Source organism: Panulirus ornatus, chromosome 52 (genome assembly GCF_036320965.1).
Source record: "Panulirus ornatus isolate Po-2019 chromosome 52, ASM3632096v1, whole genome shotgun sequence".
Classification (NCBI taxonomy): Eukaryota; Metazoa; Arthropoda; class Malacostraca; order Decapoda; family Palinuridae; genus Panulirus; species Panulirus ornatus.
Window position 1 is genome coordinate 8,703,569 of NC_092275.1, and position 27,024 is coordinate 8,730,592.

Consider the following 27,024-nt stretch of genomic DNA (forward strand, 5'->3'; position numbering starts at 1 on the left):
CTGTGTTGACCATGCTGGGACGCACCACCCATTACACGACGTCTGGAAGACTGATATCTGCACCACACACGTCTGCACCAACTCTGGCATACAAACTGAACGAGAGGACTGTCGTCTAGAACCCGCACCTCATCACAGCTGCATAGAATTCGTCCCTCCAGGGAAATGCTGTTCGGAATGGCAATGCAGGTAAATTAGCTTTATTTTGATAGATTCCCAAAGTGCCCCTTCCCTTCTAAAAAAAAAAGAAATCCAGTGAAGCTTTTTAAGGAACGAAATTAAATTTTTCTGGGAAGGAACAGTCTGGTTTAATATTGAAGTGAATCTTGTGTAACATAACCTTCACTTTCTTGCATTACGCAACTTCACATCTGAATGGACATTCTGAATTCTTCTCGTTTCAAAACCTTCTGTACGGAAGGATGGCGCAAACTAATACCAACCAGGCATTTATAGGTTGTTCCAGAATGCCCTGAATTTATTTCCCGTTCGCTGCGTCAGTAATTAATCTGCCTATTAAGCAGAAATATCTTGATAAGCCTCATTAAGGATTTTGGAATATTTCTATAACCTGAATCATTATCACGCTTAAAACTATACAGATCGCTGGGGCATCATAATGGAATGTCTTTTCTCCATTATGTGAAGATGATGTGTTAGGATAGATTTTGGAAAGGTGAAGGAAATTTTTCAACAAACGCTGACATTTAGGGTTTTCTAAAATGGCTTTCGAATTATACCAACATAGCAGTGATGTTTAGACTTGTTTATTATTTCGCAACGGGAAAATTTTCATAATCCCTCTGAGAGCTACGCTCTTCAACACCAGGAAAGTACATCTTTTACTTCGTTGATTGCTTTAAAGTTGTACCAAGAAAGTAGATGTCTTGTACGTTAATAGCAAAGATCTTTGGTTTAGTATTTGAGGCTTTTAGCTTGAAGTTTTCACCCTACTAAGCGACATTGATTACCATGAAAAAATGCAGGTTTTCGCCCAGATTGTTGTGCGGAAAACTGTTCAAAAAGTATTCGAAGGAAAACTGGTTCTGAAAAATCCCGGTGAACAAATCGAAAGTAAATCTAATATGCAAGAAGTGTTCACTAAAGAGCAATAATCCCATTGCTGATGTATACTGAACAGTGCACGTATATTAATGTCTTGTTAAATCGGATGACATGGATAATTATTTTGCTCCAAGACAATTGTATGCTTTGAAAGCCTTTAGGAGGAAAAAAAAAATCTACAGGTGTAATAGATGAGCTTGTGATTGGCTAGTCAGACCTACTACAGTACAGCAGTACCAAATCTTGTACTAATTCGATTCTTAATATTTCTTTTAACGCCTGTCGCTTGTAAATCAAATGTTATGTTTAATAAGGATGAATTTGAAATAACCTTACCAATGTAAATGACATTACCAATGTAAATCTTTTTTTATAATTTCCAGAGGCTGTTTCGACGAGCAACGGAACTTCCACAAGATAGGTCATGAATGGAACACTGATGATCCTTGTCTAACATACGTGTGTACGGAGGACGGGTTACAGACAGAACGGAACGTTGTGAAGACATTCCTCCACCTCATCCTGGATGTTACCAATACAGAGTAAAGGGAGAGTGCTGTCCAGTCTGGAACTGCAGGTAAGAAATCTTTAGTGATGTATAGCAAAGTAATTATCTTCGGTCGTATGGATTGTTGTCTCTGTAGTATTCGTTAAAGTGAATGCCTTTTCTATCGTGGTATCTGCTATATACATTAAAATGGCTGTTGGAAAAATAGTGCAACTCAAATGGGTTCTTAGACTTTCACAGAAAATGTATATGGAAAACTGGTCTGCCAATGCCTTCAGACTTGTAGAATTTGTGAATCTCGTTCGTTGGTCTTTGTATCTCAAAAAAAACTAATCGTTAACATTTAGTTCTCAATGACCAGACTTCTGATAGCACTTTTATTTACAGTGGCTGTGTCGACAATGAAGATCATTTCCACACGCTATACGAGGTGTGGAAATCTGATGTCTGCACCACACACGTCTGCACAAACTCTGGAATCCACACCACACGAGAGAGGTGTCACTTGGGACCTGAACCTCATCCCAGCTGTGTGGAACACACTCCTCCAGGACAATGCTGTCCCGAGTGGCAATGCAGGTAATTAATCCCTTTGACAAATTTCCTTTCAGTTTGACAACTTTGTTATGTCATTGCAAAATTTTAAACGAAAGGTTCAATAGATTTGTCAAAGTGACTGTAGATGCAAAATCTATGGTAAACTTTGTATTTGATGAATTTCTATCGGGCAAAACGTATCTTTAGAAATGGCGAAGATAAATTCATACAATTTAACACTAAATAAAACGCCTAGTGGGTACTGAAATGGTATCTACCCCTCCAAGCAGTTAATAATGTTCTAACACTTGCAGTGGATGTTTCGACAAGGCTGGCAATTTCTTCGAAGTGGGCCGTGAATGGAGCACAGGCGATCCCTGCGTTACATATGTATGTGCCGAGGGAGGAGTAACAAAGACGATACGTATACATTGCGAGGATATTCCACCGCCCCATGAGAGTTGCCAGCGAATACGTACCGGAAGGAGAATGTTGCCCTAAATGGAACTGCAGGTGGGTAGACTGTGGATACTGTGATAATCTTTCATCCAAATGTAAAAAAGAATTTGGTATAGATCTGAGTATAGCAGTTAGTCCATATTACTACTAAGATGTTCTTTTGCAGTGGCTGTGTTGACCACGAAAACATGTACCACGCACTACATGATGTATGGAAGACAGATTCTTGCACTACACACAACTGTACAAAGACTGGCATACGTACAACACGGGAAGAGTGTCACTTGGGACCAGCACCCCATCCAGCTTGCCTGCAATATACTACCCCGGGAGAATGCTGTCCTGAATGGGAATGCAGGTCAGTAAATGCATTATTGTCGTAAAATATCTCAATTTTAATGAGTTTTATATTCTGGCTATACTAGAATTAGGAAGGTAATTTCTAGTGGAAATCATTCTGAATTCTACAGAAGTTGGACTATTCTTAGTTGTTACCTATATTTGTTGGGAAATTGAACCATACATATTTGACAAGGTGGCACAAATTTGTGTTTACTAAACTCTTGGTTTAGATATTTGAAGTTTGTTGACGTGGTGGGAATGTGTGGTCCCTTTCCAACACTGCATCATACCTTATCAGTAAATTGGTCTGTTCAGTAATGTATTGATGCATTCCATAACTAGAATTGAAGTTCTAAAAGTGCTCTCAACATTGATGACTTTATGAAATCTCTACCTCAAGGTAGAAAGGCCAGAGCACAGCTGAAAATTCACGTAGTTCGAGTAACGATTGGAGGAAAAACGAACTTTGGAGGAAATGAGATTTAGTACATTCTATTTTCTTTTGATTGCGTACGGGTAACTTTTTTCTGCATTCGCAATATAGTAATCTGCTTAAGATCGGTGATATGAATTCTATTCATCGCATCAGTGGATGTTACGACGAGGCTGGTCGCTACCGTGCCCCAGGAGAAGAGTGGAACACTGGAGATCCCTGCCTACTCTATACATGTGGAAAGGCAGGAGCGATAAAGATAACGTACATACACTGCGAGGAGATGGTTATCCCTCACCCTGGCTGTTATGAATACACACCAGAGGGAGAGTGCTGCCCCAAGTTGAACTGCAGGTGAGAGGGATTGAGCACGTATGATACTGTGAAGTTCATATATTCGCTAATCTTTACAATTTGTATATATGTTGGGCGTCGTTTTGACAGTGGATGTGTTGACCATGCTGGGACGCACCACCCATTACACGACGTATGGAAGACTGATATCTGCACCACACACGTCTGCACCAACTCTGGCATACAGACTGAACGAGAGGACTGTCATCTAGAACCCGCACCCCATCACAGCTGTATAGAATTCGTTCCTCCAGGGAAATGCTGTTCGGAATGGCAATGCAGGTAAATAAAAACCTTGACTGATTTTTTTCCATAACCTTGATTGTATATTCGTTTATATCAGATGTATTTTCATTCTTTATCACCCAAAAATTTGGTTTAATATAAGGAACGCTCATCTTTAATCCCGAATTATTTATAATATAATCATTACCTTGAATTATTTTACTTCACATCCGAAGGGATGGTTTGATTTCTATATACAAAGCCTCTTCGCCGGAGGAACTCTCGAACTAACATCCTACCGGGAACGGATAGGTTGCTCCGGAATGGCTCGAGTATCAGGATTCCCTATTCACAGCTAATCTAACAACTGCATGTTAACGGAAACATTTCAATAGTCCCCGTTAAGGATGCTAATATCTATTACCTGCGATTCATTACCACACTTGTCATATCACTGGAACATCATAATAGAATGTCTTCTGCTTCCATTAGGATAGCAGTGTTGCGTTAGATTTTGGAAATGATTGAAATTCTTCAATACCCAAGGTTGTGATTAGTTTTTTACATCGGTGTCTGTCGAGCTAACCTTGTATAGAACAGGGTATGATTAGACTTGCTGGAAGGTTTGGTCTGATATTCAGCACAGAGAAAATTTCTATAATCTGTCAGCTACGGTATTTGACATAGGGAAAGTATATCTTGGAATTGATATCTTAAGTTGAGATGGCATGGGGTAAAATGTATCTTGGTATCTTAACAGTTGAGAAAGCAATTTTGTTACTCGCGTAGATTATTTGGTCAGTGTTTTGACAACCTTGTTGGAAACTGCTTTCCCCAGCTAAAAAACTGTAGTGTCTTTGAAGAAATGTATACTGCATTTAGGTCCGATTGTAGTGCACAAATAGTTTGAATTAATCAAGGAAGGAAACGGATACAGAGAAATCATGTCGAATGGAGAAAGAAAAATCTATTCCAACGCTAATGTATATCAATATAAAGTCTATTTTCGTTGAATGTCTTTGTCTTGTTATAGTGGACATGGATAATTCGCTTAACCCGAATATAATGATATAGTTTAGATACTTTGAAGGGAGCATAGAGGCTTGTAAAGTCAAACTTTTAGAACTTGGAATGGGCTAAACAAGGTCTACTGCAGTACAGTTCAAAGTTTATTCTACTTAAGATATCTTAAAGTATATCTTCAATATTTTTTTAGTTTTAATAAGGAAGCAAATGCTACTATGTTTACTAGAAAGTGGGAGATTAGAAATTTTTACAACTGGAACTATTTCATCATAATTTCCAGGGGCTGTTTCGACGAGCAAGGGAACTTCCACAAGATAGGTCACGAATGGAACACTGGTGATCCCTGTCTAACATACGTGTGTACGGAGGACGGGTTACAGACAGAACGGGAACGTTGTGAAGACATTCCTCCACCTCATCCTGGATGTTACCAATACAGAGAAAAGGGAGATTGCTGTCCTGTGTGGAACTGCAGGTAAGTAAGATCTCTATGCACAACGAACAAAGTCTTTGCAGGTCAGTCATATAGATTTCAAAATAAACACTTTAGATTCTTGGTATGTTGTATTGACTTTCATGATTATTGCTATAAATGCAAAATGGTGAATTTTTGGTGTAAATTGCAGTGTTCTACATCCTGACAGAAATGTATGTAGAGTTCTACCAATGAGTTGGCTTGAAATTTTCATTCATTGGTCTCAATCTCTCAAAGTGCGAATTAGTTTTTTTTTTTTTTTTTACTCTGCATTCTCTACGAACTGATATCCAATAAATCCTCCATTTTCAGTGGCTGTGTCGACAATGAAGATCACTTCCACACACTACACGAAGTTTGGAAAACTGATGTCTGCACCACACACGTCTGCACAAACTCTGGAATCCACACCACACGAGAGGGGTGTCACTTGGGACCTAAACCTCATCCCAGCTGTGTGGAATACACTCCTCCAGGACAATGCTGTCCTGAGTGGCAATGCAGGTAATTAATACTTTTGACAAATTTCCTTGAATTTCACAAATTGCAATTATGCCGTTGCAAGATTGTAAACGAAAGGTGCAATAGATTTGTCAAGCGCCTGTCTATGGTAATGTAAAGAAAGACTTCCGTAATCTGTGGTTTGTATGTCTATGATCAATGAATTTCTATCGGTCCAAGCGAGCAAAACGTATGTTTAGAAATGAAGATAAATGTATACGAATTAACACTTGACAAAATGCCTAGTGGATACCGAAATGGTATCTACCCCTCCAAGCAGTTAATAATGTTCTAACACTTGCAGTGGATGTTTCGACAAGGCTGGCAATTTCTTCGAAGTGGGCCGTGAATGGAGCACAGGCGATCCCTGCGTTACATATGTATGTGCCGAGGGAGGAGTAACAAAGACGATACGTATACATTGCGAGGATATTCCACCGCCCCATGAGAGTTGCCACGAATACGTACCGGAAGGAGAATGTTGCCCTAAATGGAACTGCAGGTGGGTACTGTGGATATTGTGATAATCTTTGATCCAAATGTAAAAAAGAATTGGGTATAGATCCGAGTATAGCAGTTATTCCATATTACTTAGACATTCTTTTGCAGTGGCTGTGTTGACCACAAAAACATGTACCACCCCTTACATGAAATATGGAAGACAGATTCTTGCACTACACACAACTGTACGAAGACTGGCATACGTACAATACGGGAAGAGTGTCACTTGGGACCAGCACCCCATCCAACCTGCCTGCAATATACTACCCCTGGAGAATGCTGTCCTGAATGGGAATGCAGGTCTGTAAATGCATTAGTGTCGTAAAATGTATTTATTTTGATTACTAAAGTTTTAGTCTGGTTATACTAGAATTAGGAAGGTAATTTGTAATGGAAAATATTCTGAATTCGACAGTTGGACTGTTCTTAGTTGTGAACTCGGTTTGTTGAAAAATTGAGCCATACATATTTGACAAGGTGTTACAAAGTTGTGTGTATCTATGAAATTCATGGTTTCAAGATTTGACGTAGTGGTAATGTGTGGTCGCTTTCCAACACTGAATCGTACCTTGTCAGCAAATTAGTCTGTTTAGTAATGTATTGATGCATTCGAAGTTGTAAAAGTGCTCTCAACATTGACGACTAAGGAACACACTACCGCAATGTAGAAAGACCAGAAAACTGCTGAAAATACACGTAGTCCGAGTAACGATTGTGGTAAAAACGACCTCTGTAGTAAATGCGGTTTATTACGTTCTATTCTATCTTGTACTACTTATTGATTGCAGACGGGTAACTTTTTTTTCTCCATTCGCTATGTACATAATGTCTGTATAAAAGGGTTATCTGAATTGTGCTCATCCCATCAGTGGATGTTACGACGAGGCTGGTCGCTACCGTGCCCCAGGAGAAGAGTGGAACACTGGAGATCCCTGCCTACTCTATACATGTGGAAAGGCAGGAGCGATAAAGATAACGTACATACACTGCGAGGAGATGGTTATCCCTCACCCTGGCTGTTATGAATACACACCAGAGGGAGAGTGCTGCCCCAAGTTGAACTGCAGGTGAGAGGGATTGAGCACGTATGATAAAGGTTTTGAAGCTCGTATATTCGCTAATCTTTACAGTTTGTATATATGTTGGGCGTCGTTTTGACAGTGGCTGTGTTGACCATGCTGGGACGCACCACCCATTACACGACGTATGGAAGACTGATATCTGCACCACACACGTCTGCACCAACTCTGGCATACAAACTGAACGAGAGGACTGTCATCTAGAACCCGCACCCCATCACAGCTGCATAGAATTCGTCCCTCCAGGAAAATGCTGTTCGGAATGGCAATGCAGGTAAACAAAAAAATCTTAAGACATTTTTTTATACAGCCTTGATTGTATATTCGCGTTTATATTGAATGTATTTTCATTTTTTTATTAAACAAACTTGGGCTAATATAAAGGGAACTTCTGACCATTTACTTCAATTTTTACTTCACATCAGAAGTATCGGGATTCTCTATTCACTACTAATCTTTAACAACTGCATGGTAAAGAAGAGATCTTAGTAGGCCCCGTTAAGGATGCAAACATTTCTATTACCTCTGATTCATTACCACATTTGAGTTCATATCACTGGGACATAATAAAATTTCTGCCTCCATTGGGGTAGCAGTGTAGCATTAGATTTTGGACGATTAAAATTCTTCAATGACCAAGGCTGTAATTTTTTTTTTACATCGGTCTCTTTCTAGCTAACCTTGTATAGAACGGAGTATGATGTTTAGACTTGCTGCGAGGTTTGGTCTAATATTCAGCACTGGGAAAAATTTTTGTTTGACAGCTACGGTACTTGACATAGGGAAAGTATATCTTGGAATTGATATCTTAAAAGTCGAGATGACATGGGGTAAAGTATCTGTCTTGATAACTTAAGTTGAGAAAGCAATTTTGTTAATCGCGTAGATATCTTGGTCAGGGTTTCGACAGACCTTGTTGGAAGCGGCTTTCCCCAGCTAAAAAAAACAAACTTTAGCATCTTTGAAGAAATGTATATTGCGTTCAGGTCTGATTGTAGTGTACAGTTTGAATTAATCGAGCAAGGAAGGAAACGGGTTCTGAGAAATCCTGTCGAATGGACTAAGAAAAAATCTTCGTGATGGTTCCAACGCTAATGTATATCAATATAAACTTTATTCTCGTTGAGAATGTCTTGTTATAGTGGACATGGATAATTCGCTTAACCTGAATATAAGGTATAGTTTTAAATACTTGGAAAGAAGCATAGAGGCTTGTAAAGTTTAAGAAATTTTAGAACTTAAAAATGGCTAAACAAGGTCTACTGCAGTGCAATGATCAAAGTTTATCCTTTGAAAGATGTTAAAAAGCATGTCTTCGGTATTTATCTTCGTTTTCATAAGGAATTGAATGTTGGTATGGTTTACTAAAAACTGAAAATTAAGAATGAATTTTTACAAAGAACGATTATCATTTCCAGGGGCTGTTTCGACGAGCAAGGGAACTTCCACAAGATAGGTCATGAATGGAACACTGGTGATCCTTGTCTAACATACGTGTGTACGGAGGACGGGTTACAGACAGAACGGGAACGTTGTGAAGACATTCCTCCACCTCATCCTGGATGTTACCAATACAGAGTAAAGGGAGAGTGTTGTCCTGTCTGGAACTGCAGGTAAGAAAGATATTTATGCGCAACGACCAGGTCAGTCGTATAGATTTTAAAATGAACTTTACATTCTTAGTGTGTTAACTTATTTTTTCATGGTTTACTATTAATGCAAAATGGTAGATTTTTGATGGTGTAACTTGGATTGTGTTCTACATACTGATAGAAATGTATATGGAAAATTCTACCAATGAGTTGACTTTGTTTCATTCATTCGTCTCAATCTCTAAAAGTGCGAATGGGCTTTTTTACTCTTGATTCTCTACGAACCGATGTCCAATAAATCCATTTTCAGTGGTTGTGTCGACAATGAAGATCATTTCCACACACTACACGAAGTTTGGAAAACTGATGTCTGCACCACACACGTCTGCACAAACTCTGGAATCCACACCACACGAGAGGGGTGTCACTTGGGACCTAAACCTCATCCCAGCTGTGTGGAATACACTCCTCCAGAAGAATGCTGTCCTGAGTGGCAATGCAGGTAATTAATCCCTTTGACAAATTCACTTTCACAAATGTCAATTGTGCAATTACAAAATTGTAAAAGAAAAGTTCAATAGATTTGTCAAGCGCCTGGTAATGTAAAGCAAGACTTCCGTACTCGATGTGGTTTGTATGTCTATGATCAATGAATTTCTATCGGTTCAAGGGAGGAAAACGTGTATTTAGAAATGAAGATAAATTTATACGAATTAACACTAAATAAAACGCCTAGTGGATATTGAAATGGTATCTACCACTCCAATTAGTTAATAATGTTCTAACATTTGCAGGGGATGTTTCGACAAGGCTGGCAATTTCTTCGAAGTGGGCCGTGAATGGAGCACAGGCGATCCCTGCGTTACATATGTATGTGTCGAGGGAGGAGTAACAAAGACGATACGTATACATTGCGAGGATATTCCACCGCCCCATGAGAGTTGCCACGAATACGTACCGGAAGGAGAATGTTGCCCTAAATGGAACTGCAGGTGGTTACTGTGGATATTGAGAATCTTTGATCCAAATATAAAAAATTGGGTATAGATCCGAGTATAGTAAAGTTACTCCACATTCCGACTAAAGATATTCTTTTGCAGTGGCTGTGTTGACCACGAAAACATGTACCACCCACTCCATGATGTATGGAAGACAGATTCTTGCACTACACACAACTGTACAAAGACTGGCATACGTACAATACGGGAAGAGTGTCACTTGGGACCAGCACCCCATCCAGCCTGCCTGCAATATACTACCCCGGGAGAATGCTGTCCTGAATGGGAATGCAGGTCTGTAAATGCATTATTAAGTGTCGTAATATGTCTGAATTTCAATGATTAAAGTTTTATATTCTGATTATACCAGAATTAGGAAGGTAATTTGTAATGGAAAATATTCCTAATTCTACAGAAGTTGGACTGTTCTTAGTTGTGAACTAAGTTTGTTTTAAAATCGAACTATACATGTTTGACAAAGTGGCACAAAGTTGTGTGTATTTACTAAATTCTTCGTTTAAAATTTGAAGTTTGTTGACGTGGTGGTAATGTGTGGTCGCTTTCCAACACTGCATCATACCTTGTTAGCAAATTAGTCTGTTTAGTAATGTATTGATGCATTCTATAACAGGAATTGAAGTTCTAAAAATGCTTTCAACATTGATGACTAAAGAAATCTCTACCGCAAGGTAGAAAGACTAGAACACTGCTGAAAATAGATGTAGTTTGAGTAACGGTTGTGGGGAAAAACGAACTCTTGGAGGTAATGCGATTTAGTACGTTATATTTTATCTTTTAGTTATTTTGATTGTAAACGGGTAACTTTTTTTTCTGCATTCGCAATATAGTAGTCTGCTTAAAAATGGTTATCCTAATTCTCTGCTCATCGCATCAGTGGATGTTACGACGAGGCTGGTCGCTACCGTGCCCCAGGAGAAGAGTGGAACACTGGAGATCCCTGCCTACTCTATACATGTGGAAAGGCAGGAGCGATAAAGATAACGTACATACACTGCGAGGAGTTGGTTATCCCTCACCCTGGCTGTTATGAATACACACCAGAGGGAGAGTGCTGCCCCAAGTTGAACTGCAGGTGAGAGGGATTGAGAAAGTATGATAAAGATTTTGAAGTTCATATATTCGCTAATCTTTACAATTTGTATATATGTTGGGCGTCGTTTTGACAGTGGCTGTGTTGACCATGCTGGGACGCACCACCCATTACACGACGTATGGAAGACTGATATCTGCACCACACACGTCTGCACCAACTCTGGCATACAAACTGAACGAGAGGACTGTCATCTAGAACCCGCACCCCATCACAGCTGCATAGAATTCGTCCCTCCAGGGAAATGCTGTTCAGAATGGCAATGCAGGTAATAAAAATCACTTATTTTTGACAAAACCATGATTGTTTATTCACGTTTATATTGTAATCAGACTAATTTGGACTAATATATAGAAACTATCTGTTCATTAATACCGAATTGTGTAATTATATCCTTGGATTCTTTCCCTTCACATCCGAAGGGATGGTCCGATTCCTAGATACAAAGCCTCTTCACTGGAGGAAAGTTCAAATTAATATCCTACCGGGAACGGATAAGTTGCTCCGGAATGGCACGAATACTGATTCCCTATTCTGCTAATCTCTCTAACATCTACATATTAGCGGAGAAATTTTGATAGGCCCTGTAAAGGATACTAACATTACCTGTGATTCATTACCACAATTGTCATATCACTGGAACATCATAATAAAATGTCTTCTGCCTCCATTGTGAAAGTGTTGCGTTTAATTTTGGATATGGAAATTGGTTACCAAGGCTATAATAAAGGCTTTTTTTGAATCTTGAAAGTCGCTTTAGAGCCAGTCTTGTATAGAACAACGTATGTTTAGACTTTCTGGGAGTTTTTAATATTTAGCACTGGGAATCTTTTTTTTTTTTTTTTTATCCCTCGGACAGCTACGGTACTTGACATAGGTAAAGTATATCTAGGAATTTATTATTATTTTGACAGTTGCGGAAAAGCAGTTATTGTTAATCGTGAAGATATTTTGGTCAGGGTTTCGACAGATCCTGCTGGAAATGGATATCCCCAACTAAGAAAATGTAGTAATTTTGAAATGTATATTACGTTTAGGTCTGCCTGTCGTACAGAAAGTTTAATCGAGAAGGAAACGGGTACTGAGAAATCCTGTTGAATGACCCTAGAAAAAAAGTTTGATGGTTCCAACGCTAATGTATATCAATGAAGTTATTCTCGTTGAGTGTCTTGTTAAAGCAGTGTACGTGGGGAAATTCGCTTAACCCCAAGATAATGGTATGGTTTGAATGCTTCTTAAGGAGCATAAAGAGGCTTGTGAGGTTAAGAACTTGGAATTGGCTGAACAAAGTCCAGTGAAGTACAAAGATCGAAGTTTATTCTACTTAAAATAAATTATCTTAAAGTATGTCTTCGGTGTTTTTGTTCTAATAAGGAAACAAATGTTGCTATGTTTTACTAAAAAGTGGGAGATTTGACATTTTCACAACTGGAACGATTTTATCATAATATCCAGGGGCTGTTTCGACGAGCAAGGGAACTTCCACAAGATAGGTCACGAATGGAACACTGATGATCCTTGTCTAACATACGTGTGTACGGAGGACGGGTTACAGACAGAACGGGAACGTTGTGAAGACATTCCTCCACCTCATCCTGGATGTTACCAATACAGAGTAAAGGGAGAGTGTTGTCCAGTCTGGAACTGCAGGTAAGATATCTTTATATACAACGAACGAAGTTTTCACAGGTTGGTCAGATAGATTTCAATAAAATTTAGTTTCTTAGTCTTTTAACTTTTTTCATAAGCATGGTTGTTGCTATAAATGCACAGTATTTTTTTTGCGTGTAACTTTCAATGTTCTCCGTTCTGATAGAAATGTACATGGAGAGTTCTACCTATAAGTTGCTACTTTTGAAATAGTTTCATTCATTGGTCTCAATCTCGGTGCGATTTAACTTTTTACTCTTAATTCTCTACGAATTGATGTCCACTGAATCTTCCATTTCCAGTGGCTGTGTCGACAATGAAAATCATTTCCACACACTACACGAAGTGTGGAAAACTGATGTCTGCACCACACACGTCTGCACAAACTCTGGAATCCACACCACACGAGAGAGGTGTCACTTGGGACCTAAACCTCATCCCAGCTGTGTGGAATACACTCCTGCAGGACAATGTTGTCCTGAGTGGCAATGCAGGTAATTAATCCCGTTGACAAATTTCCTTCACTTTGACATTAAAAACCAATTTGAAATGGCTGCAAAGAATCTGCATATAAAAATCCTAATTGGTATGTCGAGCGACTGTATGTATGGTAGTACATAGTAGCACCACCATATCTAATGTGGTTTAAATGTTGATTTGAATTTACACTTTATCGGTCCGAGCGCGAAAAATTCCTTTTGAGAAGGAACGGCAAAAATAAGATTTAACTATGGACAAAGGACTTGTGCAATTTAGAATTTTAACTATCCCTTCCAACTAGTTCCCAATGTTCTTGCAGTGGATGTTTCGACAAGGCTGGCAATTTCTTCGAAGTGGGCCGTGAATGGAGCACAGGCGATCCCTGCGTTACATATGTATGTGCCGAGGGAGGAGTAACAAAGACGATACGTATACATTGTGAGGATATTCCACCGCCCCATGAGAGTTGCCACGAATACGTACCGGAAGGAGAATGTTGCCCTAAATGGAACTGCAGGTGGGTAGACTGTGGATACTGTGATAATCTTTGATCCAAATATGAAAAAAGAATAAGTATGGAGCTCTGTATATACTTGAAAGTTGTCCATATTTCTATCCAAATATATTTTTTGCAGTGGCTGTGTTGACCACACGAACACGTATCACCCACTATCGGACACGTGGAAGACTGATGAATGCACCAGACACGTCTGCCTAGAGACTGGTATACAGACAACACGAAAGGAGTGTCACTTGGGACCCGCGCCCCATCACAGCTGCCTGGAATACACCCCTCCAGGAGAATGCTGTCCAGATTGGCACTGCAGGTAGATGATTAGATTCCAGTTAATCTGGATCTCCACTTGTGAAATCCTTCGAATCCAAGTAGGTTTACGGATGGCCTACAAATCTAGTCAGGATTACATATACTAAAGAAAAAAAATTTAAGGCATTTCTAAAGAAACTTGAAAAGTCTTTACAAATCTTAAATGATATTGAGGGGAAATAGGTAGCTTCAAAGGCTTTCAGTCGTGTATTTTAACTTTAAACAATAGATGAATCGTGTAAACACTGGCTGAATCATGTAGAACATTTCCCAAAGGTCGGAGTGTCTTCTGACGTTACCATGCTGTGGTTGGGACAAGAGAAAAATAGAATTGTGTACGTACATTAAAAGCTGGGATGACTTTAAAAGAAAAATTTGCTATACACTGGTACGTGACAGGCCAGTTGTATGAACTGGTACAAATGACTCGCTTGCATGCAACGATATTCTAAAAAGTTGTAATAAGTTTAGATTTTAAAGTAATCCATAAAAGATTTCCATTGATAACCCTGAAAATACGGTAGGTGTCGTTGAAGGAAGATGGTCATGGAGCGAGATGCTCCAATACCCTTTTTATTCTTTTTACAAATATTGTTCCACTGCTTATATCTAAACGCTATGAATTTTGAGTGGTGTCCTAAAAACAACACTCGAAAATATTTTGTAGTTGGATAACCAATGTAAGGGAAAATTGTTCGTGTATATTTTGAGTGAATCTTATTTGATAAATTGGCATTATGAATAGGTCAAAGCTTGATAAAGGAAATGGTAATTGGCTTCAAAGATGCAGTAAATGTCAAGATTTAGTATGAAAATGTAATTGCCCTTAAACACAGGATTTCATACTAATAAGCATTGTTTTGCAGTGGATGCTTCGACGAAGCTGGCATCTATCACGAACTGGATGAAGAATGGGACAGTGGGGATCCATGTATGTACTACCACTGTACAAAGGAAGGAATAAAGATAATGTACATACAATGTGAAGATACTCCTCCACTTCACTCGGGCTGCTATCAATACACCCCACTGGGAGAGTGCTGTCCTGTATGGAACTGTAGGTATGTATGAACAAATGTATGATGTGTAGTTTCCCAGTAGATGTGTATAATGTATAGTAAACCTTATTTTGTCACTGTACATAAGAGGTAAACTTTTTCAGTGGCTGTGTTGACCACACGAACACATATCGCCCACTTTTCCATGTATGGACGACTGATCTCTGCACCACACACATCTGCCTGGAGACTGGGATACACACAACACGCGAGGAATGTCATCTGGGACCCGCGCCACATCCCAGTTGTCAACAATACACTCCTCCAAGAGAGTGCTGCCCTGAATGGCATTGCAGGTAGATGACTTCATATTTTTTTTTCCTGTAGTATGGTTAGGATGTTGCCCCCTTCCCTCTACGAAGGATTTCTTCCAGGGCACAGTAGGTGTGCAGAAGGTAGTTGAAGGGGCCGAGGAAATGGCCATAGGTTGTAGCGACAAATGGCGGATCTACAAGGAAAGTGAACTGACCTCATGTGTAGAGGTGTTCTGCTCATTTCTAAAAGGAATATTTGGTTCAAAGACGTGTATTCGTATGGCATTCTGAAAAATGTATTGAATATATCTGAATAATTTTTTGAAGTTGGCAGAAGAAAATCCTAATAGCATTTCACACTTTACGTATCTATTTGTTTAGAAGTTTTGATATCTGAATAGATTTGTATAGTAATTGCAAAGATACAAAAAAGATTATAAATCTATAAACAATTGTTTAGAATTTCTATTGTTAACGTCATCCCAAGTGCTCATCTGATTTTCGAGTAAATGGTATTTAATCATAACTACTTTTATATCGTATTTAGCAACATTATCTTTAATAGAAAATACACCAGAAACCTACAGGAATGGTAGACTTTGTTGGGTATCGTTAGACCAATGTTCATGAACGTTCAGGGCCAGCAAGTTGAAATAGTTTATACAATTTTTTTGAAATTCTTTTTGCTGCCGTGCACTATTGATTGTATTCAGTCTGCTGGATACTGCCCTGCTTAACTCGAGCTGACTGTCTGATAAAATCTCAACCTGAACACTCTAAAAGCATGAATTTCTCATCCTATTTAGATTCAAATGGTATTTGAAGAGGGACTCTCTTCATGCAGAGGATTGACCTTAGTCATTTGCTTTATCTCAAATAGCTTATGCAATTAAGGAAAAAATGTTCACCATATGAACTGGTTCTCTTAAAGCAAATATGGATGTGGAAGCTTTTCTTTCTTCCTAGTTAATGTTGCATAACTAGTTAAGCTTTAAAGGTTTCATTTCCACAACTATACCTGGAACTCTAGGATTAGCCTCTATACGAAAGAGTTAATGGAACATAACCTACTTCCCTTTATCCAATTTTGCTTTGGATATTGCATCATGCTTAGAAATTACTGGCTAATTTGAAAACCAGAAAAGTTCCATAACTTTTATGTGCTGCTAAATTCCAGTGGATGCTTCGACGAAGTTGGAAATTACCATGAGAACGGCCACAAGTGGAACACTGGAGATCCCTGCATTAGTTACGTGTGCACAGAGGGAGAAATAAAGATAGAACGTGTGCATTGTGAGGAAACCCAGCCACCTCACGCTGGATGTTATGACTACGTCCCACCAGGAGAGTGCTGTCCAAAGTGGAACTGCAGGTTGGTGAAAGCTTTTATATGCATGTTTAAATTTAGATTGCGTAGGTTATTCTTTTCGAATGGTTCCCAGTGCTTCAGTACCTAGGGCATTATCCTCTAAATGATTTTGCTAAAGATTGAATCTAAACTGAAAGGGGTCCTTCACCCATACATTTTTTTTTTTTTTTTCGGGAAACAAATTGGATAAGTTTGATGTCTACATTTTGTATTTATAGCCATATGCACAGCTATAAAAGCATTAACTCGTGTATACATCTGTAAAAGCATAAACAATCTTGCAATTCCAATGGATTTTTTTTTTTGTATCTCGTGAATATCAAACTGTTAGGTTGACAGGTTATTCTAAACTCTTAAATGTTTTGCTCAACATATATCTGCCGTGTTAACTATCATTTCAGTGGTTGTGTTGACCACTTTGGCACGTACCACAAACTTCAAGATGTATGGAAGACTGACCCGTGCACTACACATGTCTGCACGAGGACTGGGATACAGACAACACACGAGGAATGTCACCTGGGACCCGCACCACATCCAAGTTGCCGAGAACATACTCCTGCAGGAGAGTGCTGTTCTGAATGGCTATGCAGGTAATGCTCCTACAGGAAAATGCTATTGAGAATGGCTGTACAGACCAGGTTCGATGGCTGCTTTTAAGAAACAGTGGCTGGTTGGTTTCAAATGTACGAAAAAAAGGCTTTAGTTCATTCTCGTAGTGCTAAGGGGAGTAAGGGAAAGTCTATTAAAAGATACGGTTTGGGTGTTGCAATGAAAACAGGGCTAAAAGCAACAGTAGTGGGAAATGAAGGATCTATATACCAGATAGATATTCTTAATCTCCAGAATGTTGATTTCTGTACTCTAATACCTTATCTTGCAGTGGTTGTATTGATAAGGCTGGCGATTACTATGAACTGGACCAAGAGTGGAGACAAGATGATCCTTGTATGATGTACAAATGTACAGACGGAGGCGTGATAAAGATCGTACGTATAGAGTGCGAAGAAGTACCTCCCCCTCACGCTGCCTGCTATGAATACATACCAGTGGGAGAATGTTGTCCACAGTGGAACTGCAGGTAAAGATGTAGTGGTTAATGGCATTATATATATTTATCGGCAGAATTTAATATCGAGGGGTTAGATGGCACGTTAATACTCGCCTTATCATTTTGCAGTGGATGTGTCGACCACACTGACACGTACCATCCCCTGTATGATGTATGGAAGACTGATCTTTGCACCACACACGTCTGCACCGAAACTGGAATACAGACGACGCGTGTAGAGTGCTACTTAGGACCTCCACCTCATCCCAGCTGCCTTGAATATACTCCTCCAGGAGAATGTTGTCCTGAGTGGGAATGCAGGTTTGTGAATGGCCATCTTGCTTCGATGCTATTACCAAACATGACAATGACATAAAACTATAGATACGGAGTCTGGTACCCTTAAAGAACATTGTACTTGAATTAATATTTTGTATCTATAGCGAAAGTTTGCACTACTTGCGTACTTGGTAGATTCCAGATCTTTCAGACGAGCACGATTAGCTTTTTAATGATTTGACTAAAGTGGTTTGCCAAATCATTGAAAATTCTCGCATGGACACCCACTGAAAACCAGTGGGCTAGAAAACGCTTATCTTTTGGAAGAGGCTTAATTTATTTTTCATGTAGATTAATTTCATTTTTCATAATTGCATGAACTTTATTTTCATGGCTTTGGTCAACTTTCAGAAAGATCATAACGTGCTTTTGAGACCTTGCCTATATTTGGGATGGCATCCTATTACTATCATTATTCGGGTCATTTAATAGCAAAAGCTCTTTTTGCCGAGTTTTATCTGTTGTATGCACGAAATCTGAACTCTTTCCACCAATAGTTCGTTGTTGCAAAATTGAATGGTTTCTTACAGTGGATGTTTCGATGATGCCGGGAAGTACTATGAACTAGGCCAAGAATGGACCACAGGAGATCCCTGTGTCTTGTACGAGTGTGTGAAGGAAGGAATTAAGGTGACCCGCATTCACTGTGAAGATGCGCCACCACTTCACTCTGGTTGCTACCAATATACACCAGAAGGAGAATGCTGTCCAGTGTGGAACTGCAGGTGAGAAGTTTCCTATAACTTTTAACATTTGTCTACTATCAAGGTGCATATTCCTTAACCACTGGAGTTTAAGATTGTCTTTATGAACCTTCATTTTTCAAAATTTCTCAGCGGCTGTGTTGATCATGACGGAACGTATCACCCGTTGTACGATGTGTGGAGGAGTGATCTCTGCAACACGCACGAGTGCACAAGAGCGGGGATACTGACAACACGTGAGGAGTGTCACTTGGGATCCGCACCCCATCCAAGCTGCAACGAATATACCCCTCCAGGAGAATGCTGCCCTGAATGGCATTGCAGGTGAACTATTATACTGCTCTCCTCTTCTGGTCTGACTCTAGACAGTGTGGTCTTTAAATCTAACAGATTTCTTTTCTGTGAAGGAAAAAAGTTGAAGCTGGTAGAGAAAAAAGTCTACGCTAATCCTTTGAAAACACAAGGTACTTTTGCCAGGGAAAAGTAGATTCCTTTGGGTTCTTCACCAATACAGCCTCTCTATTTTTTCATGGTGTAATCTCGTAGGCGGATGCCGGCAACGCTATATTTTGTGTACTGTGAAGAGTGTTACGTTGGCCCACAATCATATAATAGGGGGTAGACAGACTTTCAATTGCTCTTACCAAGGAACGTGTTAATTCCGAATGACAAAGGTAAATTAACATCTGAATCTAATGTAAAGGTTGGTTGGTTTTTGGGATTTTGGCTTATCAACTGCCAGGGTCATAAAGGTGGAAACCTTCGTTGCATCCACCAACCGAAAAATCTGACACCTTAAGGTGTTGGATACTTCGAAGACCACGTACTCTATATACATGTCGCCCATGACCTACCATAAACTTTGTAATGACAATGGACTAGTTATAAAAAAAAACCTGATAATTGGAAGAATTTTCCAAGTGGTATGATTTTGTATAGTTAAACGTAATTTCATTGTATGCTGAGATACGTTGTGTACAAATTTTCAAAATTTGTTTTTTATGCAGATGAAAATCATTAATTTTCAATTTACAAATGTCAAATCCGTAAACAGTATCAAAAACCTTCTGTAGCTGCCTCTGAAAGATTAATCAGATTAATTTGCATAGATAACTACATTGTTTTTCAGGTGGATTAAACGTCATTAAGCGCTTGAATATACGGTCGTATTTTCAAATCTTAAATTGTTCGACTGCGGTAGACTGAATTTCATCGAGTGTTGCTAAATGCTGCAGGCACTTCAATTTACTATGGCGTATTTACAGGAGGTTCAGCTTAAAGCCTCTTTAAGTTAAGCTCTCCACATTACACACACACACGAGGGATAAAGAATTTTCCACAGTTAAGTGTCCTAAGATTTTAGGACCGGAACAGAACGAGGAGGGGTTTGGGGATGGCAATCCTCACCACTTGTATTACTTTCGAAAATAAGCTAAGGTAGCAGTCTAGTGAGAATTTCTTTTCAAGACTGTCATCCATTCCTAACATTCGCGCTCACATGGAAACTGATACACTTTTTTATGGATGAAAAAATTTACGTGCACCTTGTTCAAAACTGAACTTAAGCGGGACGAACTGGTAGCCAGAATATTTCATAAATCTGGATAACTTTGTTCATGTTGAACAATCTTGCAGTGGTTGTTTCGATGCGTCCGGCATCTACCGTGAACTAGGCCAAGAATGGAGTACGAACGATCCCTGCATTACATACGTATGTACTGAGGATGGACTGGATATAAATCGTATACAGTGTGAGGAGACTTTCCCACTACATCCTGACTGCTTCGACTACATACCAGACGGAGAGTGCTGTCCCAAATGGAACTGCAGGTGAGGAACGTGATGGGAATTGGTGTTTATAGCTTCTAATAGTAATTTTGCTGCTACTTTCAGTTATCTGTAAATTGTTTTAAGTTAAAGTATTACTTTCCAGTGGATGTGTTGACTACAGTGGGAAGTACTATACATTATATAGTGTATGGAAGACCGATCCGTGCACGACACACGAGTGCACCAAGAATGGTATACAGACAACACGTGAAGATTGTAACTTGGGACCTGCACCCCATCACAGCTGCGAACAGTTCACATTCCCTGGAGAATGTTGTCCCGAGTGGAAATGCAGGCAAGTGGATAAGTTGCAACTTAATTTAATACATTGCTTGAACCATAAGTGGGTTGGATTCGATAAACCTGAGTAACAGAGGTATTTCTCAATATATTCTTGCAAATATCTAAACTTTTTACTATCGTAAAATCGAGATTTGATGCACGTTTAGTTCTGTCTAAGGAAGATTTCAATTTTATTTCGTCCCTGCTATTTTTTTAGTGTATTTCATTTTCTGTACCGTAATGATTTAATTTGAATATTGAAGTATTGTTAGACATGACACTTTTACCCATGTCAATTTTTCTGGAAATACATTACCATTCGTGATTCCTCCTCCCTCTTAAACACTTGTCCCTTTAATAATCTGGTTTTATAGATGATTTGATGCTGACTTAATCCTGAAAGTTAACATAACTCTTCATGTTTTACAAAATGTTTGATAGAAAATACTATGTAGATGTGACAAGCTCGTTGATAACGTACCATAGATAGTTGTACATGTAATGGTACGTAAGATTTTGCTGCCAAGAGTAGTGATGGAAATGGAGATTAAATCTTGCTAATATCTTGTAAAGACCTTTGATACCTTTGTAAAGCATAGTTGAATCAAAATACCTTTTTCAGCGGATGTTTCGATGAGGTCGGCACCTACCATACATTAGGCCATGTATGGAACACGGGTAATCCTTGTGTACTCTATGAATGTACAAAGGAGGGATTAATTAAGACGAACGTCGAATGTAAACAGACTCCCCCACTACACAGTGGCTGTTATGAATACACACCCAAAGGGGAATGTTGTCCAATATGGAACTGCAGGTGAGGAGACAAGATCTTAGACTTTCAGATGAACCACAGGTCTGATAATCCTCAAATCTTTTGTAAGAAATATTTTGGCTATCAAGTTCTAAGCTGATGTGTCGTACATACTCAAATTGAAGTTCTGTTCATTTGCAGTGGCTGTGTTGACCACACGGGCACGTACCATCCATTGTATGATGTCTGGAAGACTGATATCTGCACGACACACGTCTGTTCCAAAACTGGAATACAGACAACACGCGAAGAGTGTTATCTGGGACCTGCGCCCCATCCTAGCTGTATTGAATATACTCCTCCAGGAGAATGCTGTCCTGACTGGGAATGCAGGTGTGTTGGGTAGATCGGTCTAGCAGCAATGTATAGGGTTGGGTTTATACATTCCCCAGAATATCACCTTTAGAATATCTGACCAGATGGATCAGATTTTCTTTAGGTTTAAATCTAAAGACGTGTGTGGTTTCACTGGTGTTCACAACTTTTTAAGTCATGAACACTGTAGAAAGAATAGCTTTTAGTGGATTCTATGGAATGGTTGTTAATGAAAAGATGTTAAATTATGATCCAAAGATTTCCATGAACATTGGTTCAGTGCTATAGTATGAATAGAATTTGGGTCGCACTTTAGCATGAGACTTGGTACGAATAGGCTATTCTCATAATTGGAAGCGGGCCAGACAATATAAGAGGTAATGGACACGACTGAGGATGATTTGAAGTGAGGTGCCAAGACGTTGCAAGTCATTTTGATTGTTTCCACAACTAAAATCAAAACTAGCTCTTGTTAGTAATTTAGGCTATTTTTGTGAGAATAGGAAGCGAATGACGTGTACCCTTAATCTTGCAGTGGATGTTTCGAGGCCGGCAGTTACCACGAACTGGGCCATGAGTGGAGCACAAGTGATCCTTGTATACTCTTGGTGTGTACTAAGGATGGAATAAAGAAGAAATCTGTGGACTGTGAGGAGACTCCACAACCTCATCCAGGTTGTTACGACTATATCCCAGCTGGGGAATGCTGTCCAAAATGGAACTGCAGGTAAGAGATCGTTATGAGACAGTCTTCCACAGTCTAAAGGCACTCTTATCCTTCATAATGTATAAGCTTGTGTGATGTCCCGATGGGATGTGTGAGCCTAAATGGAGAATATTTCGTTCATATTCGCAGGCTGTCCACAGCCAACCCAGCGGTTGATCCTCTTTGGAACTGGTCCATGAAATTGGTACATGACTTGGTCTATATATTAAGAGTTTGATATGCCTTGATTAGGGCAATCTATAACATGTGTCGTCTCTATCATAGAAAAACGTACATTTTAGACCACACTGGTTTACCTTTGAGAATATCTGGCAATTCCGTTTGTGATAGTCTGACCATGTATTCACAATTTAGAATAGGATATGAACCACAATTAACTGTAAATCTTCCAGTGGCTGTGTTGACTCCTCTGGTACATATCACCCATTATACCACATATGGGGGAGTGACCCATGCGTCACATACGTCTGTACGAGAACTGGCATACAGACCAGTACTGAGGAATGCCAGCTTTTGGATCCTCCCATTGACCCTAGTTGTGAGAAGGTGGTTCCTGCTGGCGAATGCTGTCCAGAGTGGAAATGCAGGTGAGGATATTATGGTCGTTAATGGGGAATGATCTTGTTAGATGGGATGACTTGCAAAGTTCTGCTCAAGGAGACAAAAACCTCGTAATGATCTTGCACTATTAGGTGTTTTACTTTTAAAGGCGCTATTTCTGTAAATTCGCGTGACAAAACCTAGACTGGGTTCATGCTGGAGAATGGTATATAATGACTTCTTGTAAATTCCATCGTGGAATCCATGTAAAAAATCTAGCGTACATTTATATCAAAGGGAAGACGAAGCAAGTTCTCCCTTGTTTAGTGAAAACATTTTCATTCTTTGCCTTTAAGGTACAAAGGGCACTATGAATCTTATTGTTCTCAATGTAACTTTTAAAATCTTGTTTCAGTGGCTGCATTGATGACTACGGAGTATACCACCCACTGCACAAGGAGTGGGTGACAGATGTCTGCACTACACACACCTGTACAGTAAATGGCATACTTACTGAGACCGAAAGATGTCACTTAGACCCATCACCCCATTACAGCTGCATTGAGTATACGCCAGAAGGCGAGTGTTGCCCTATATGGAACTGCAGGTAAGGATGTAGATCATGAAGGAAGGATTGTGTACATTGAGGAGTCGTTCAAGCAAGACTTGAATTGGCAAAACTTGTAGTAACTCTATTTTTCTGGTATTCAGTACTTTGATTAGGATACCGTTGCTACGAACACTGCTCCATAAAACCAATAGCTATCGCAAATAGACAAAATGATTAGAAGACATTTAGCAGAAATTCAGTAACTGGTAATTCCTTTCTGTACTTTGTAGTGGTTGTATCGACAAGCTGTCTGGCACTTACCATAACCTACACAGTACGTGGCAGACGGGTCCTTGCATCACGCACGAGTGTGGTGAAAGTGGCATAAAAACCATCCTTGAAAAGTGTAAAGAAAAACCTCAGCCCCACTGTGAAGAGATAAGTCCCCCACCTGGAGAGTGTTGTCCACAGTGGAAGTGTAGGTTAGTACCACTAATTGAAATGTCCAGCAAAAAAGCAAATTATTTGCCTGGATTATTAAACTTCGACTGTAATGACTGAATATAATTCTGTCTTGGACTGCAAGTCTCTACGAGGATTTTGTATCTTTCTCGTAGCATGTTTGATTCTTCTTAAATCTTGAGAATGGCCACTATTAAAGTGTATCAACACTTTATGAAGTGACTTGACCGCATGTGGAATCTGTTATCGTTTCTTCTTTACTGAACACCATCGGTTCATAGCCTTTATGTATGGACTACCAATATAGAACGGCATTGCATATATATATTCACGAAAACGGCACAAACGTGAATTAAACTAAATATGCTTAACACTTGCTATCTGTAGTTATTTTACCAAGTATAGGAAGAGCTTGAACATGCAATGCTCCCAAGTCATCCTTTCAATGTTTCCTAGCGATACCTGTTGAAATCTTTCCCCCTGACACTAAATCCTTCAAAAATCAGATTGTGAAGGGGTTCTACATTGCCATTGTCTATATATATATATATATATATGTGTGTGTGTGTGTGTGCAATATAAGGCAGGCAAACTGCACAGGACTTTCATAGATTCTAAAGATGTTAAAAGCAAATATTTGCACCAAGTTTTAAGTCTTATATTATTGTCTCCAGTTATACTGTTCTCGTTTGTGCTTTGAAGTACTTAATCTCTTGTACTTTATATTGGTCATTTGTATTTCTCGGGCAACACTGCAATATTCATCACATAACACGTCCTGCATTTCCTTAACGACTGTCAGTACAGTCCTATGCACATTATTATGCATTAACGTCAAATCTATTAGTCCTACCACTCGGCATGAATGAACATGGTCTTAAGACGTTTGATGCTAAAGATTCTACGTACTTTTGTTTTACTTGGATTCGAATGCTTTTCAGTGGGTGTTACGAGGCAGGAACGCACTACAACGTAGGCAGGGAGTGGCGGACAGACCCTTGCACCACCTCGCTCTGTACAGACGAGGGAATAAGAGTGACGAAAGAAATCTGCGAACAGTCTCATCCACCCCATTACAGCTGTGTTGAGTACACTCCCGCAGGAGAATGTTGTCCCACCTGGAACTGCAGGTAACGAATTGAATTCCCCATTTATGAAACTTGAAATCTCTCTATAATGCTCTAATTACTCGTTAGGTATTTCGACTAGACTTCCATAATCCCCTACATGCTAAACGATGACAATCTGCTTCCAGTGGGTGTATCGACGCTGATAGAACGTACCACGAACTGGGTGATGAATGGAAGACTGATCCTTGCAGCACACACCTGTGTACCAGTACTGGGATACAGATCACCAAGGAAGTGTGTGAATATAAGCCAGCGCCTGATGCCAAGTGCCAGGAATATACTCCTCCTGGAGAGTGCTGCCCGAAGTGGAAGTGCACGTAAGCAAAATATTGGAAGGTTTTATCCTCGACTGTGCAGTACCATGTTCACTTGGCCCACGAGAACTATACTTTCGTTGTCATTACGACTTTATAGAAATTTTCTCAATTTCCTGAGCTAGTGGTCGTTCATATGCTTGTCGTTTAAATTGGAAAAGATATTGCTCAAGAGTTTTCTCGAACTAGTATCTTTTATTAAAATTTTCATTAACCAGTAACTAATAGAATGAAATGGTCTTGATTTGCTGTCCTACCAAAATTTGCAGTAGAACCATTGCATGTTTTAATCTTCATAATAGTTAAGCTATAAAAAAAACTTTTTGAATCTATTAGCTATCTCTTCGGTGTCAGGGTCATAAGGTGAGCACACATTAATTTTGAAGGCATACAACTAGAATCCATTTTTCAAAAGTATGGAACATGTGCTGAGAATAGGATTCAAGTGTCTAATGTCCTCTTATCTAATTCACCAAGAAGAATCCAGTTAGTTCGCTGGAAAGTCATTGAAAATTTCTTTCACAGTCTGGACAATGGTTTCCTGTCCTCGGTGGTGCTGGATGGTTGTATAGATGAAGATAGTATCCGGCACAAGTATGGACACAAATGGTTAGACGTATCGGATCCCTGCTTCCAGTACGAGTGTACCAGACATGGTGTCATTCAGAGATACAACATCTGCGACCAATAAATTGATTGGTGAGCACAAAGGCGCAATGGTTTCTTAGAATGCCAATAACTTCAGGTGACAGTCTGTCAAAATGGTTGGTGTAAACCTGGATCTGTTATGTCGCTAGACCTATTTGATCAAAATGTTTTGAATTTGATAGTTGTACTACTGTAACAAAATTACGAACGCGATCCTTAATCTAATGGAGAATATTTTCACAAAGGATTTTAAGTAGGGACACGTTAACAATGGCACATTTTAGATAGTACCCATTACTGAATTGGTAGCTATTACTTTTGCTCTTACTGATTACAAGACGTGGTAACCACTACCTGTTTTCCAGGTTTTGTCCAGCAAGAGTACGGTGGAGCAGCACGGAAGCCAAATATTCTACACCGTTTTCTTTTTGTAAAAAATTTTTAGATATTTATAAATAAATCTCTCCTGGAAAAA

At 39.4% G+C, this 27,024-nt stretch overlaps 1 protein-coding gene across 3 annotated transcripts; it reads left to right on the top strand.

Annotated features, from left to right (window-relative positions):
* On the top strand, nt 1-27,024 carry LOC139765041 (kielin/chordin-like protein). 3 transcript variants are annotated; one of them, XR_011716557.1, is made up of 43 exons: nt 1-189; nt 1,449-1,642; nt 1,961-2,152; nt 2,425-2,623; nt 2,736-2,927; nt 3,501-3,698; nt 3,789-3,980; nt 5,230-5,424; nt 5,737-5,928; nt 6,230-6,427; nt 6,535-6,726; nt 7,296-7,493; nt 7,588-7,779; nt 8,924-9,118; nt 9,408-9,599; nt 9,892-10,089; nt 10,198-10,389; nt 10,991-11,188; nt 11,283-11,474; nt 12,662-12,856; nt 13,159-13,350; nt 13,656-13,853; nt 13,972-14,163; nt 15,029-15,223; nt 15,325-15,516; nt 16,652-16,846; nt 17,245-17,436; nt 17,727-17,924; nt 18,024-18,215; nt 18,764-18,958; nt 19,070-19,261; nt 20,573-20,767; nt 20,871-21,062; nt 21,672-21,866; nt 22,005-22,196; nt 22,714-22,905; nt 23,298-23,492; nt 23,861-24,052; nt 24,286-24,477; nt 25,399-25,587; nt 25,713-25,904; nt 26,427-26,665; nt 26,915-27,024. XR_011716557.1 is itself a non-coding variant. In XM_071692121.1 (43 exons), exons 4-42 carry the CDS (start codon nt 2,565-2,567, stop codon nt 26,590-26,592), a joined length of 7,395 nt encoding a protein of 2,464 aa, XP_071548222.1. In that variant the 5' UTR covers nt 1-189; nt 1,449-1,642; nt 1,961-2,152; nt 2,425-2,564; the 3' UTR covers nt 26,593-26,600; nt 26,915-27,024. The 3 variants fall into 3 exon arrangements, 2 of the variants coding, with proteins under 2 accessions (XP_071548222.1, XP_071548223.1); XM_071692121.1 differs by having other exon boundaries at nt 26,427-26,600; XM_071692122.1 differs by lacking the exons at nt 10,198-10,389; nt 10,991-11,188; nt 11,283-11,474; ... (1 more) ...; nt 13,159-13,350; nt 13,656-13,853 and having other exon boundaries at nt 26,427-26,600.